At 37.3% G+C, this 16,281-nt stretch overlaps 1 protein-coding gene across 6 annotated transcripts in view; it reads left to right on the top strand.

Annotated features, from left to right (window-relative positions):
* Nucleotides 1–16,281, top strand: part of KIF2A (kinesin family member 2A) — a 103,482-nt gene that overhangs the window by 31,574 nt on the left and 55,627 nt on the right. For 3 of the 6 annotated variants that reach the window (XM_038402347.2, XM_038402348.2, XM_038402351.2), the window contains exons 2-8: nucleotides 3,792–3,886; nucleotides 4,587–4,706; nucleotides 5,266–5,320; nucleotides 9,317–9,439; nucleotides 10,020–10,120; nucleotides 11,800–11,895; nucleotides 12,862–12,916. In XM_038402347.2, the coding sequence (XP_038258275.1) occupies nucleotides 3,792–3,886; nucleotides 4,587–4,706; nucleotides 5,266–5,320; nucleotides 9,317–9,439; nucleotides 10,020–10,120; nucleotides 11,800–11,895; nucleotides 12,862–12,916 (645 nt within the window). The remainder of the gene's footprint in view (nucleotides 1–3,791; nucleotides 3,887–4,586; nucleotides 4,707–5,265; nucleotides 5,321–9,316; nucleotides 9,440–10,019; nucleotides 10,121–11,799; nucleotides 11,896–12,861; nucleotides 12,917–16,281) is intronic. The other 3 variants (XM_038402349.2, XM_043515254.1, XM_038402352.2) reach the window with 1 other exon arrangement.

Genomic DNA, 16,281 nt, shown 5'->3' on the forward strand with positions numbered 1-16,281 from the left:
AACTTTTTCACTAAGAGGGTGGTGAAACACTGGAATGCGTTACCTAGGGAGGTGGTAGAATCTCCTTCCTTAGAGGTTTTTAAGGTCAGGCTTGACAAAGCCCTGGCTAGGATGATTTAACTGGGACTTGGTCCTGCTTTGAGCAGGGGGTTGGACTAGATGACCTTCTGGGGTCCCTTCCAACCCTGATATTCTATGATTCTATGATTCTATGATTGGAGAATTGCTAACATAGTTCCTATTTTTAAGAAAGGGAAAAAAACGTGATCAGGGTAATTACAGGCCTGTTAGTTTGACATCTGTAGTATGCAAGGTCTTGGAAAAAAATTTGAAGGAGAAAGTAGTTAAGGACGTTGAGGTCAATGGTAAATGGGACAAAATATAACGTGGTTTTACAAAAGGTAGATCGTGCCAAACTAACCCGATCTCCTTCTTTGAGAAAGTAACAGATTTTTTAGACAAAGGATCTAATTTCCCTAGATTTCATTAAGGCATTTGATACCGTGCCACATGGGGAATTATTAGTTAAATTGGAAAAGATGGGGATCAGTATGAAAATTGAAAGGTGGATAAGGAATTGGTTAACAGGGAGACTACAGCGGGTCCTACTGAAAGGTGAACTGTCAGGCTGGAGGGAGGTTACCAGTGGAGTTCCTCAGGGATCAGTTTTGGGACCAGTTTTCTTTAATCTTTTTATTACTGACCTTGGCACAAAAAGTGGTAGTGTGCTAATAAAGTTGGTGGATGATACAAAGCTGGGAGGTATTGCCAATTTAGAGAGAAACCGGGATATCAGACAGGAAGATTTGGATGACCTTGTAAACTGGAGTAATAGTAATAGGATGAAATTTAATAGTGAAAAGTGTAAAGTTATGCCTTTAGGGATAAATAACAGTTATAAGCTGGGGACGCAACAGTTAGACGTAACAGAGGAGGAGAAGGACCTCGGAGTATTAGTTGATCATAGGATGAGCCGCCAATGTGATATGGCCGTGAAAAAAGCTAATGCGGTCTTGGGATGCATCAGGTGAGGTATTTCCAATAGAGATAAGGAGGTTTTAGTACTGTTATACAAGGCACTGGTGAGACCTCACCTGGAATACTGTGTGCAGTTCTGATCTCCCATGTTTAAGAAGGATGAATTCAAACTGGAACAGGTACAGAGAAGGGCTACTAGGATGATCCGAGGAATGGAAAACCTGTCTTATGAAAGGAGACTCAAGGAGCTTGGCTTGTTTAGCCTAACTAAAAGAAGGAGATATGATTGCTCTCTATAAATATATCAGAGGGATAAATGCCAGAGAGGGAGAGGAATTATTTAAGCTCAGCACCAATGTGGACACAAGAACAAATGGATATAAACTGGTCATTGGGAAGTTTAGACTTGAAATTAGATGAAGGTTTCTAACCATCAGAGGAGTGAAGTTTTGGAATAGCCTTCCAAGGGAAGCAGTGGGGGCAAAAGACCTATCTGGCTTTAAGATTAAACTCGATACGTTTATGGAGGAGATGGTATGATGGGATTTTGGTAATTAATTGATCTTTAACTATTCATGGTAAATAGGCCTAATGGCCTATGATGGGATGTTAGATGGGGTGGGATCTGAGTTACTACAGAGAATTCTTTCCTGGGTATCTGGCTGGTGAATCTTGCCCATATGCTCAGGGTTTAGCTGATCGCCATATTTGGGGTCGGGGAAGTAATTTTCCTCCAGGGCAGATTGGAAGAGGCCTTGGAGGTTTTTCGCCTTCCTCTGTAGCATGGGGCATGGGTTACTTGCTGGAGGATTCTCTGCTCTTGAAGTCTTTAAACCATGTTTGAGGACTTCAATAGCTCAGACATAGGTGAGAGGTTTATTGCAGGAGTGGGTGGGTGAGATTCTGTGGCCTGCATTATGCAGGAGGTCGGACTAGATGATCATAATGGTCCCTTCTGATCTTAGTATCTATGGATCTATGACTTCTCTCAAAAATAGAGGGGGGGTGTGCGGGAGTGGGGGGCGGTGTCTGGAAGAAGCAGCTCTCTAGCCATTGCACCCACCAGGGGCTTTCTGCATTCCTCCATTCTTCTTCTATTTCAGGGACTCCCTACAATTTCTTCTTCCAGTGCTTCTGTGTACTGCCTGTTCTCCCTCCTCCCATACCAGGGTCCGCAATCTCCCCCTCGTACTAGTGGCTCTGTGCAAACCCATCTCTGCGTCCCTTCTTCCCTCCTGTTTTTCCCCCCTTGTCAGTGGCACTATGTCAGTCCTCTATTTCACCCTTCCCCCCCTCCCACCCATGGTAGGGGCTTAGTGTATCTGCTCCCAGAGTAGGATCCCCCAGTATCCTTCACAAGAGATTGTGTGCCTGCCATTCTTCTCTCCCACATTCTCTCCCTGTGGTAGGTTCTCTGTGTGCTCCCTATTCTCTTTTCCCCCTGCCACATGCTCCCTATTCTCCCTACCTTCACACCCATAACCACGGTCCCTCAATCTCCCCCCTGCTAGGATTTCTGTGTGCTCCCCATTCTCCCCCCTGCCAGGGGCACCGTGTGCACAACCCCCACTTCTCTTCCACCCCCACCATTGTTGTTTCTCCGGGAGAAAAGTTATTCAGGGTTTGAACACGTTTAACTATATTGGGAGATTGCATGGAGATGGGATATTGTCATGCTGGAAGGCATTATGGGTACCATTACCCAGTTTGATCTGCAGGCAATTGCAGAGGTGCTTGAAGTTGTGGCTGTACTAAACAGATGGCAGGGCCTCCATGTGTCCCTCATTTTTCCTCTTGCAGTTCCCTCAAAATCAATAGGGTTCTGGCCATTGATGTCTAAACAATCCCTGAAATTTTGGAATTCATCTGATGCAACATTCAAAGTTATCCGATTACAGACAGACAAACGCCATCAAGCTGAGTGTGTGGCCTAACAAGCTCAGCTGACCAATTTGTAGTACACTAAATATTCATGATGAAAATTCTTCAGTCCTTGTCTCCATATAAAATGTTTCCTGTCTCAATATACTTCATGAAGATTTACATGATGTTTGCAAAGTCATATCCACAAAACCTCTGCTTCTTCAACAATGACCAATTCATGTTGCTTGCACTTCGATATTTCTGATCTGATGGTGGTGCTAATGATGAAATCCTCTCCATTTTAGTTGAATGACTAGCTTATCCATTCCCTTTCAACTGAGGGCATCAGAAAAGCTGTTCAGGGGGCTCTGAGCCTATTTCAGGAACTCAGTAGAAGACGGCAAAAAAGCTGTCAGAAACATGTTTATCTTGACTATATACAGTACACACAGGAAATGTGGAAGGATCACAAAACAGGAACTGCTAATGAAACCCCTCTAAGCCAAGAAAGTTTGCCAGATTGCGCATCTCCTGTTCTCTCCTGCATAATTAGCAGTCAGATTTTAATTTTTTTAACTCCTGTGATTCTGTGCATACTAATGTCTTGTCACGAGCTAGTTTTGTGGGCTCAGCCTTGGTCTGTGTGTTGTCTGTTTACACTGTGAGCTTTTGGAGGCAGGGATTGTCTATTTTTATATAAAAATCTGCATAGTGCCTAGTTCAATGAGGCCTCTAGGCACTACCATGATAGAAATAAAATAAACCGTCTACATTCATTTTGTTTGGAAAAGTTTGGGGGAAATTGGAACTACTTCCTTATCTTGCATATCTTTTTGTGAGGGAAGTTGCAAGATCAGAACCAAAACCTCTGGAGTGCAGACTGGGACTAAAATAACTTCAGGGAAAATTCCATAACTGCTAATAAATGAGTGCTAATGTCTCCCTTCTAGGTCGAATACATCAAGCTATGGTAACATCTCTCAATGAAGATAATGAAAGTGTTACTGTTGAATGGATTGAAAATGGAGACACTAAAGGCAAAGAGGTACACTAAATATTTTAGAACTTCTCTATTTTTTTAAACTTTTCTAGAATAAAGACTATTGGAATGCTTTTTTTAAAAACTGTATATTTTACCATGAACTTTAATTAATTCATACAGTAAAACTACTGGAAAATGTTTGTTGTTTTTTAAATTAAATTGTGATTCCGTGGCTCCAGATATTGTTTAATGTGCATCACAGAACAAATGACATCAGTTTCTGTGGTGCTGTAGTTTATTTCCTGAATATACATTTCTAGAATAATAATACTGAGTTCTTATGTAGCACTTTTCATTATAGATCTCAATGTTCTTTACACTGGCAGTCAGTCTCATTATCCCCATTTAACAGATAGGGGAAACAGACACAGTGAGGGAAGTGACTTGCATAATGTCATCTAGCAGGCCCGTGTCAGAGCTGGGAATAGAAAAACTCCTTTTTGCAATATAATAAGATCAAACTATTGATGCTTTCTTTTATTTGTATAATTTTCAGGCAACCTGAGGACCAAAATTGTTCAAAATTTTCTTTAGCTGAGGATACACGAAGTATCTCGATTTACAAAGCTAAACAAATGATGGACTAAAATCACTAAAGGGGTCTGCTGGTCTGTGTGTAAAATTAAAAAGAGAGATACAGGTGAATTTGCTTGAGCAGACTCACACGTGTGCACGTCTTTTTTTTTTTTTTTCTTGTTAACAGATTGACTTGGAGAGTATATTCTCACTTAACCCAGATCTTGCACCTGATGAAGATATTGAACCCAGCCCAGAGACTCCACCACCTCCCACTCCTTCAGCCAAAGTAAACAAAATTGTGAAGGTTGGTGATCTGTTCAATTAAAATTACTATTGTCCCATTCATATTAGTATTTTACCTGCAGTATTTAAGAATTTTAAGTTTAATTTTCATTTCTGTGCATTATAAGCTAATTCAGGAATATTTTAGAAATCCGTATTCATTATGAAAAAACTTAAGAGATTTCTGAGGGGCAGAACTGGAAAAAGAAGAAATCAGCGATTAATCTTAATGATCTTACAAAGGGGACAGAGTGAATTTCTTAGCTTGCAACCAACTTTAAACTTGTTAAATATAGCTTGTGTCCTTTATTGTGAAATGTTTGTATAACTTGAGGAAAATGATATTTGGACCTTTTGTCTTAGAGAAGGTTTTGGAGGTTATTAAATGATACATTTAGCTCGCATCCTGTATCCTCTTCATCATACGTGCTGCTGGGAGGGACCGTGCAGCACCATCTCCCCATGCTGCTCATGCTGATATCTGTGATTACTTCTGTTCACTGAAAGTAAGCAGAGATTGGGCTACAGCTTACAAAAGAGGTGATAAAGTGGACAGATTATAGAGATTTCTCTCTTTATAGAATCGACGGACTGTGGCTCCTGTTAAGAATGAAACTCCTGCCAGAGACAACAGAGGTAAATGATCAGTTGTATCTTTCCATTCCACAAACCAAGAAAGTGCAAATGTTAAACTGACACTTATTTAAAGTTCTCTAGTATCATACGTTCTCTCTGGTTTATTACATGGCCATGTTAAATTTAATGGACGGGGGAGTAATTACTGGAACTATTAAGATAATGTATTTTTAAAAAGTTAATATGTAATCAGTTTTATATATAAGGCCAGATTTACACTTAAAACGTCTATTGACCTAGTTACCGCCACTTGGGGAGGTGGTGTTCCTACGCAGCAGGAACAACATCTGTCGCTGTAGGTTGCATCTACGTTGTGGGGTTATGTTGGCATAGCTATGGTACCATAGCTTTGGTGCTATAGTCCCTAGAGTGTAGACATGGCCTAAGTTCAGTATAAGAGATTTAGTGCATGTCTATATTTTATTCATCTCTGTATTTACATATTTATGTATCTAATAAATATATTCTTTAAAACAGCCTCTTGTCATATTTCACCATTTTGGACATTCCTTTGTGCTTTTGATACTACTTTTGTTTGTTCCTCAATTCAGTATTTAAATAGTCTCTAAAAGCATGTCTACAGGACACTCAGGAAAGTTAAGAGTGAATTAAGCTAAAGTGAACTAAAGTCACTTTACCTTTGAATTATGAGCATCCACACAGGAGTTTAATGCACTTCAGATTCATGTCTTCAGTTAATTTAGCTGAACTTGCCTTTGTCCCTGTGTAGACATGCTCTTAGAGCAGTGATACACAGACTGAGGCTCAGGAGCTACAAAGTGGCTCTTTAATGCGTCTCCTGCAGCTCTTTGCAGCACGATATTAAAATATTGTGTGATTTAATTATTAACCAATCAGGATGCTTTTACTATGTTATTAACCAATTGTAGTTGATTATACATACATATATATAATGTATATGTATGTATGTATGTATGTATAATCATGTTAAAAAAAAAAAGACCAAGTATTATTATTTTATCAGTTACAATTTATATACATAAAATTAAATGAAACAATGAATTCACATTACTGTGGGTCTTTTGATTTAATATTGATTGCTGATTTGGCTCCTGAATCACTGAGATTTGAGTATCACTACTTTAGTGACTACTGTATTTAAATTCTGGATTGATCAACAATCAAAAGCACAAAGGAATGTATTGTAAAAAGCCAGCAGAAGGCGCCCAAGTGCGAGCAGCCAAGTCCTGGAGGCTCAGTGGCTTAGAGGGGCAAGAAGCCGGAGGATTCCGGGATGGCTGGAAGGAGCCAGGAAGGTGAGGGGCAATCTTGGCTGTAGTACTGTGGGCAGCCTCTGTGAAAGCAAAGAGGACTGTGCCACATGCAGAGCAAATGTGTGAGAGCCTTGGGCGCGGTACTGTGGTGGGCTAGGGATGGTGGCGACCGCTTAGGCTTGTGTGTGTCCTGGGAGAAGGTGAAGGCCCCCAGGGAACATTGTACCTCACCAGGCTGGAGGCCCAGACTGAGCAGACACAGAACCGATACCTTACCAGGCTATCACATCTCAGCTCTGTGGGCACCACTAGTGGGATTAGAGGCCTCCGGGGGCGGGGTGGTTAGTGAAGGTTTTGGGCACCTCTGGAGGTGGGGGAAGGGATTGTGCTGTTGTTGAATTTCCTTAAGTTTCCCAGCCATATTCCATCCCATTGTTCTGCACCCATTCCCTTGTCTTGCATTCTTTTATATAAATAGTTGAAATACCTCTGTGTGGTGTTGGGTTTTGTGCCAGGAGTTTCCGGACTGACGTAAACAAAGGGGGGGAAATGCTCAACCTGGAGAGGAATAGGTGCAGGCTCGCTAGCTTAGGGCATCTACCAGCACCTCTATCCAGCACAAAGGGGTTAACACAGCATGAAATCATGAAATATGACAAAAGCGTGTTTTTAAAAACATATATATTTATTAGATAAATAAATATGTGATGCATAAAGTCCCTAAAAAATACCAAAATAAACATGTATTATCTAGCTAAGGGTGTTTTTGTTCTCTCTATTGTGTTAAAATTATTTAATTTTTACTGACAATACATTAGAACAATTTTGTTAAATGATTTAACTTAAAAATCTTTGATCTCTGCATATTCCTATTTGTGGGTTCAAGGCACCTGCATCATAAACTTCCAGAATCTTCTGATGGGCAATTGGGACCACTCTGTCCCTTTTCCCTCCCTAGGCAGAGACATCCATTGGATTGAAAAGGGGACAAGAAAATTTCGTGTGTATTGGCAGGGGAGGGAAAGAATTCTTGTTTTAAATTAATTTGACTGACCTAAATTTAAAACACTTAATTGCATCCTTCCTTTAAAAATAAAAAGTGAATTAATATCATGAAACAATTTATAAATCTAGTTTTGCAAATGTTGATATTGTCAGTGTTGTCTATGTGTCTTTGTACAGTAGTAACTTCAGCTTGGTGTAGGAGAACTGTGCAACTCTCATTCACTGTGATGGGAGCCGTACTTCTTATCCTCCACCTTTTCACCCTAAGAATTTTTCCTTTTTTGGTCATTCAGTTAAGCCTTTGTGTCAGTATACTATTTTGTTCAATAAGTTGATTGATACTGTAATTTAGATCCCATTTGTTGATGAATTGGAACTCTGATGTCTTATCATATTTTCCCCTCAACTATACCAGGGGAGTGTTTGTTTGTCCATCCATGTGTTTGCTGCTCCCACAGTTGTCTTCATGCTCTGATTTCATGTTGCCTTTCATGCATGGACTGTCCTCTCCAAACTGCTACTCAAACCATTACCCTCTCCTCCTTCAAATCCCTTCTCATAACCCACTATTTTTGTGATGCTTACAGGAACTTGGCCAACTGAAAAGGGATAGTTTTAAGCATCTGTTATGGATACAGTTTAACATCTCTGGAAAAAAAATCATGCCATAAATATATGTAAAACATTAAACACCTGCCACTCCCATTGACTTAAGTGGGAAGATGGGATTGCTCAGCACCTCTGAAAATCAGGCCAAATGGATATTTAAAAAATGCACATATTTTTATTGTATCCTCGACACCTACCCTTTTTATGTCACCTGCCCTTAGTTGCCAAAATAAAAATGAGATATGTCTATAAGCATTCAGAGTGCTCTGCTTTGTATATTGTATCTTGTTCCTTCTTTCTTTTCTGCCCCACACACCTTCCAACCCCCAAGTATTTCAAGCTCTCTGAGGCAGGGACTATGTATTATTATGTGTTAGCGCACATAGAACAATGGGACCCTTGTCTTGTTTCAGGTCTTTAGCTGTAATCACAGTGCAAATAAATAACTCAGAATTTTAGGCCCCAGTACTACAAACACAAATATGTGGTTAATTTCACTCATGTGAATAGTTCTACTTACCTTAAGTTAAATGCTTGCTTAAATATTTGTGGGATTGAGGCCTGAGTTGCTAGTTTATGTTGATTATAACTAGAGCTCTGTGTTTGTCATGGAGGTTGCGAAAGTCATGGATTCTGTGACTTTCTGTGACTTCTGCAGTGACCACTGCAGCTGACCCCAGGGCTGCCCAAGCAGCTGGCTCCCCACCAGCAGCGGCCCCTCCAGATGCCCTCCTCCTTCTCCCCCCAGCACCAACCACCTTAAGATTTAGTCAGTGGTATTTTTAATAAAAGTCATGGACAGGTCACGGGCCATGAATTTTTGTTTATTGCCTGTGACATGTCCATGACTTTTACTAAAAATACCTGTGACTAAATCGTAGCCTTAATTATAACAGTAGGATTAGTAATTCACTATATAGTGTGTCTTAACTAAAAACACACCTTTTTTTTTTTTTTCTGGTAAACTACTTGTTTACTTAGATGTCACTAAAAGACCTTTTTGTTGTTGTTGTGTTTTTAATCATAAAATATTTCAGAATTTGACAGTAATATGGGAAATGTGAAAAGGTCATTCTATTAAATGAAAAATGTGTTAAATTTTCATGTCAAGATTAGTTTTAGACCATTTTATGTTTTTCTTTTGCAGCGGTTGGTTCTGCACGTGCACGACCTACTCAACTTCCTGAACAGTCTTCCTCTACACAACAGAATGGTAGTGTTTCAGATATATCTCCAGTTCAAGCTGCAAAAAAGGAATTTGGACCCCCTTGTATGTAAACCACGTATCAAGGATTCATTAATTCTAGGCATTACGTGTACACTCTTTTGGACATCAGTGTAATCCATAATTGTTGAATGGTTTAAACACACAGTTGTGTCTGTAGATCTCCGTAAGAAGCATTTTTAGATTACTGTGGGAAACAAAAGGTTGAGTTCTGTCATTGTCCTGTTGGTAATTAGGTTTTACATTTTTCCTTCAATTTTTTAAACCTTGACTGTTCATTTAAAACACATTAAAAATATTTTAAATTGTCCAGTATTTTTTAGTTCAAACCAAGCGATCACATAAATCAGTTGATATGTTTTTAAGGGCCATTGTCTGTTATATTTTTATTTGGGTTTTTCTTGTCCAGTTCCCATGACTAGTTTTTTAATTCAGAGGCTAGTAAATTTCAGAAATAAAGTTGCAGTAGTTATACTTTGCTAGTATTGAGCTGTTTGAGGAGCTAATCAGTGTAAAGATTTAAATAAATTATAATTATTGATAACATAATTGAAAACCTGTAGTGTAAATATTCAATCCATGTGACAATCTGAATGTTTCAAAATTTGCATCTTTTTCTTTAAAGCACGTAGAAAATCTAATTGTGTGAAAGAGGTTGAAAAATTGCAAGAGAAACGTGAGAAAAGAAGGCTACAGCAGCAGGAACTTAGAGAAAAAAGAGCTCAGGTTTGTACTGGTAGTTCAGAGCTGAGTTCTACACATTGCAGAAAGCCTGTGTCGAGAAGATCTATGTCAAGTTATTGTGATTTTTATTGTTTATATAAAATATGACTAGCTTGAAACTAAGTGTTGTCATCTTGTGTACAAAACTGCATGATTAGTCGTCAAGTTCCATAGTCATTTAGGGTGCATGGTTGTGTTGTTGTGGTAACTCACCTTATCATTTTGTCTGATTCTTTTGTTTCACGTACATTTATTTTTTAAGTTTTGCATTTGCTGGCCTGGCCGTAAATACTTACAAATGCAATCTCAGTGATAACTGTTGCCTCAGAAAAACATGTGGACAAAAACGTGACAAATTACCCTTTTCTTATCTTCGATGGGGTGTGAGTGGCATATTTGAGAGCTTGAGGTTTGAAGAATGTTTTTTAAAAACCTCTACAGACATTTTAGTTTTGTAACATACAAGCAATATGGCAGCAAGTTGTTAGAACTTTTTGTTAAAATGTGAAGTTGTAATCCTGTAAGATTAAGATTTTAATATTAATGACTTTGTCACAGGAGAGTAAAAGATTTAGAAAGACCAATAGCATAATCTTGCTGGCAGTCCTGTATGTATTGTTTAGTCTCTAAGGAGATACTAGCAATCTGCTAATGACATAATAAGTACCACCAGAAAGTAAATGATTCAAGCAACTTGATTTCATAGCTTTATGATGGGCCTAAGCTTATCTAAAAGGATATATGAGGATTTTTTTCTCCACTTTTCATCCATTTAAATTAATCAGAAAGGTACTGTTTCTTTCTAAGAGAACAAATAATACATAATATCCTGTTTTTTAAAGTATTTCTTTTTTGAGATTTTGCCTGCATTAAATCTTGAATTAAATCTTAAATTATTTGATTGATTCCAAGAAGCCTTTTTTTGTGTCTAGCATTTCTAACTTCTGTATATGGGAATTACTCTGCTGATCTATGTGACTATGCAAGTGTGTTGTGTTCGTTTTCAAATGTTTCTTTTTAAAAATGCAATAGTAGTAGAGTACTACTTTAATCAAAGCTTTTTCAGTTCTTGAACCCCAAGTGCTAAGTTTTCAGAATAGTAGGAAGGCTAAGACTTTTTTTTAATGAATAGTGTAACTTTCTGAATCTTAGAAAGAAGCAGGCATGAAGGTAACACATTTTATGTAGATTTCTGTAAGATAATTTTTCAGTTTTTATAAGTGAGTGATGATGAATTTGTAGATGAGCTATTTTATTTTATTAATTATTATTACTTTAGGCAGTATTGTTTTAATGGAGAAGGTTTTGGAAAAGGGCAAGAGGTTCCCCCTCCCCCTTTCAAGTTTTCTTATGTTGAGTCCTTATCTAGTATGTTTTGGGTTGCCTGTTAATCAAAAGTTTATTTTAAAATTGAACAGAATGCTTGTCTTTTTTTGCTTTTGTTTTTACCGTAGAAATCCAGCTTGTTTCTTGATGAATAAAATAGTCACCTAGTCAAAACTAATGATGTGTGAACAATATGTGGTTTAAATTTTGCAAAACATGACTTTTGAAGAAAGTTAAAACTTTAGCAAACATCGTATACCTCTGTTCTTGTTTCTGTAGCTTTCCTATAATTATATCTGGAAAGTATTTGCAAGTATCATGTTAATGAAAACTTTGTAACTCTATTTTTTTCATAGGATGTTGATGCTACAAACCCAAATTATGAAATTATGTGTATGATAAGAGACTTCAGGGGAAGTTTGGATTATAGACCATTGACAACAGCCGATCCTGTAAGTTTACCTCAGGAATTGGTTTTTAAAAGGCAAGGATTTTCTTCACAGATTTTTTTTTTTTTTTTTTTAGCCCTTTATATTATTTTACCACACTTTTTTAATTTTTTTTTTTTAAAGATATTGATGTATTTGTGAAGCAGTAAGGCCCAGATTTTTAAAAGGTATTTAGGCATTGCAGTGTCTAAGTTCCATTTTCAAAAGCGATTTAGGCTCCTAAGTCCCATCGACATTCAGTGAGGTTTAGGCTATTAAGTGCTTTAATCACTTTTGAAAATGACTTAGACATTGCAGTGTTGAGTGCTGCAGGATCTAATACCTTTTACAAATCTGGGCCCGAGTGATTAAACACTTAAAAGTAGTTTTTGTACCCTAGGATTATAATTCTATAACTTTTAATTTAACTTGTTGAATGCTATTTGTATTGAAAGGAATTATTAAATTTTATGTCATTAAAATGTGTGCTCACTCTACAATATTAGAACTCTACCAATGTACATTTATAAGACAGAATCTTCAAAGGAGCCTAAGGTGTCTAACTCCCTTAGGTTCCTTTGAAAACCCAATTCTAAATGTGTAGATTTAGGGCCTTACCTTGAAAGGTTCTGAGACCATCTTCCATCTCAATGGGGCAGACCCTCAGCTGGTGTAAAATGTCATAGATTTATTGAAATAAGTGGTGCTATGATAATTTACACTAGCTGAGTATCTGCCCCAGTATGAGCAGAGAGGTTACTCAACACCTTTCAGGATGTGTGCTGCACCCTGCAGGATCTGGTCGTAAGTGCTCGTAGCAGTGAATATAGAGCAGTGACCATGGTTTGTTGGATACTGCACATTCAGCGCTTTCGCTTTTTAAAAGTTCAGATTTACTACCTTCAGAATAACTGCTATAATGATCAGACTTTTAAAATACTCTCCATTAAAATTAGTACTTAATTCAGATTTTTTTTTTTTTTTTGGTAGATTGATGAGCACAGGATATGCGTTTGTGTAAGAAAACGGCCGCTCAATAAAAAAGGTATGACCATTTAATGTTTAGCTGGTATTAGTCTCACTAAACAGCAGCTTCTGGTGGTGTTTGATAGTATTTGTATTATGTAATCAGCTAGAGGCACCAACCAGAATTGGAGCCCCATTGAACTAGGCACTGCGTACATACATGTAGTAAGAGAGAGTTCCTGCTCCAAAGAGCTTATAATCTAAATAGACAAAATGGACAAAAGGTGGTAGAAAAGTAATAGTAGTATCATCATTTTGCAGATAGAAAACTGAGGCACAGAGAGATTAAGTGACTTGCACAAGGTCACATAAGAAGTCTTTGGTTGAGCTGGGAATTGTACTGTAATATCTTGAATCTCATTCCAGTGCCTTGACCACAAAGTCCTTTTTCTCTAATTCACTCAGATTTTCTTTTTAAGTGATAAATTAACTTGCGTTATCATGTAACCACCTAATGAAAGTTCTTCCTCAGTATATTCATTTGTATAATAGAAAATATGTATCTTTATAACCTAAAATTAAATATCAAAATGATTGGCCTTTAAACTATAATTATATATACATAGCACAGTCTTACTCAAATGTGTGGTGGGTTTAGTAATACATCTTTTCTGAAACATAAATATCATAGTTAGCCAAGATGACGAAAACAGATTGATTGATTGAAATATTTCATAGGGTTTTTAGAGTAGAAAGTGGTATTATGTCAAGACATTAAATGAGAACAGTTGTGTACAGGATTTTAACAGACAAGATAATGGTTTGAGATGTGGTCAAAATGGTTCCCCACTTGTGCAATGGAAGACATGGGAACAATATTCCAACAAACCTCTTGTAGAATTCCATCTGATACAAAGAATATTTGAGAACTACCTGGCAGAGAGACCACACTAAGAGACCAGTAATTATATAGTTGCCAGCTTCTCCTTTACTACCCACTACTGACTGGAGTTCAGTCATCACTGAAATAAGTTAACTAACTTTTTGAAAAAAAATTTTTCCCTTCAGTTAAAATTTTCAGGGGTATCTTGGTTGGCTGAAGATTTCATTCATACCCTCAAAATACCAAAGGGTTGCAGTGAGTCTTTTGGAATTGTGTCCCAGAATGATACATTCTGGAGTATCTTCAGCAAGACAGGAAGTGACAGGAAAACTTTGGAGAAGGGGTGGGAGAGGAAGGTACATTGTTGTTTATACACAATGAGAGCTCACCTTTCTTCCATGTTTCTTCTTTCATTATTCCTTGATTGTTTTATTGATCCGAAAGCAGTCACAAAATCAGGTTATTTAAAACTGCTCCCCACAGCCTGGTTGATTAGAGACATTCAGCACATGAATCTGGTAGCAATTCAATTTTCATTTTAGCATTGCAGTTCATCTTGAATAAAGTATGACCTAGGAAACTAATACATTTGGGGAAAAAGTCATAGGTGATAACTAATTGGACGAAGCGAATTAGAGAGGAAACAGCAAATTGGCAGCCTGTTGTCATGATTTATGGGTCTCTTGTGGTGCAGAACTGGGTCTGGTTCTGTTCCAGTCGTCTGTATTGGTGGTTGACATGAGTGAAGGAACTGATTCCGTGCAGGATGCTAGGGAGATGAACAGCTGATTGGAAATGGGATACAAGATTGAAGTTTTGCATCTGCAGAAGAAACTAAAAAGATTCATTGTGGAGGAACCATAGCCAAAAAAAAAAAGTCAGGTGCACACATAATACATTTAATAACATTCTGAAAAACATACACACTTTTATTGTGGAGGTTTATAAGGAAAATATTTTCAACTGCCCCAATCTTCTAAATGGAGAAGAGAAAAGACTTGAAGAAACTTGTGTACGGTAGCTTAAAAGGAGAGAAGGTGAACAGGGAACTTATTGTATTAAAAAAGGACTAACTTGTATATTCAAAAAAGTAGTGTTTCCCTATTCAAGCTCCACATTTGGAATATTTTTACTGTATTAGTGATCTAGTTTAAAATGGGACATAAAAGACTCAATTTCTACCAATCTTACACAGGCCGAATTCACGGAAGTCAATGGGAGTTCCATGCACTGAGAGCTTGCAAGAACTGGGCTGGGCCCTAAAATAGTAAGATTTGGGTAATTAGAAGATTTCATTTGTGTGATATATTGTTAGTTTCTTAGGAAAAGGGCAGATTCTGAGATTAAAATGTTCAGTTTTGTAAAATCTTGATTCAAGAAAAAATGTACTCATGATTTACAATAACTTGATGAGATCATCCTAGGACATAGGCCAACACCCATTCACACTTCAGTGGTAAACCGTAATGTCCAGTAATTAACATAAAGCAAAATAAATATAGGATTTCAGAGGTTATCCCAGAGGGTTATCCGCAAGTAGCATAGGCTGCCATATCAGATGACTATGACAGGCATTATAAGAGTATTTAAGACTACCCCTTATACACATTCTGACTACTTAGAAGTAAGGTACAGTTTCAATGCAAAGTATGGACCTGTTAAACTCTCCTTTACTCATATTCTTCTGTGTGTCAGTTCCACATTTACTGCAGAATAATGCATATTTTAAATGTGCAATACTGCACTTGAAAACTGAGTAATTTACTTGGTAACTGGGATTTATACTTCCTAATACCTGTGTAATTAAAAGATGATGGCCAAGGATCAAAACATAATTATTGAAGTCTAAACCTTCCATCTAATTGTGGAAAACTACATTGTATTCTTAAATTGTGTGCCTCAGAGATTATATATACAGACAGAAGCAGGGCACATCAGTGATCTTGACTGTACATACAAAGGATCTTTATTTTTGTGCATCTTGTAGATGACTGGGTTCTCTGTGTTTTACTGATTCATACATATCATGCAATTAACAAACTGTAGTGATGTGTAGTAATTATAGCCCGTGATCTTAATAATGCATTTCTTTTGTTTGTTTGAGAAGACAGGCAACATCCTTTGAAATTTGCAGCCTTTTCTTCTAACAAAATCATTTTAAAATCGTTTTCACTTCAGCAGAATAAAATTTTAAAGATCAATTTTTATGATTTGCTGACTAAAGAATCTGTTCCTGGAGTGATTGTGAATGAAGATGTATTGTATATAAAATGGAATAAAAAGTTTCCATGGTTGAAAAATCTTCACATAATAAGGGTATAGCTATAAGCAAAGGGCATGTGTGAAAAAGAAATGGTAGCATTTGTAAAAATGTCCAGCTATATGGGTAATAATTATATTTATTTAAGACTTTAATAAATTATATTTATTTAAGAATTTAAGACTGATGGTCAAAATAGTGTTGGATTGTAGTTGTCCAGCTGAGGAGGGGATGTAATGAATAATTTATTTATTTATTTTTAAAACAAAACATAAGGCAATAATCTTTGGATATGTCATAA

Source organism: Dermochelys coriacea, chromosome 5, assembly GCF_009764565.3.
Source record: "Dermochelys coriacea isolate rDerCor1 chromosome 5, rDerCor1.pri.v4, whole genome shotgun sequence".
NCBI lineage: Eukaryota > Metazoa > Chordata > Testudines > Dermochelyidae > Dermochelys > Dermochelys coriacea.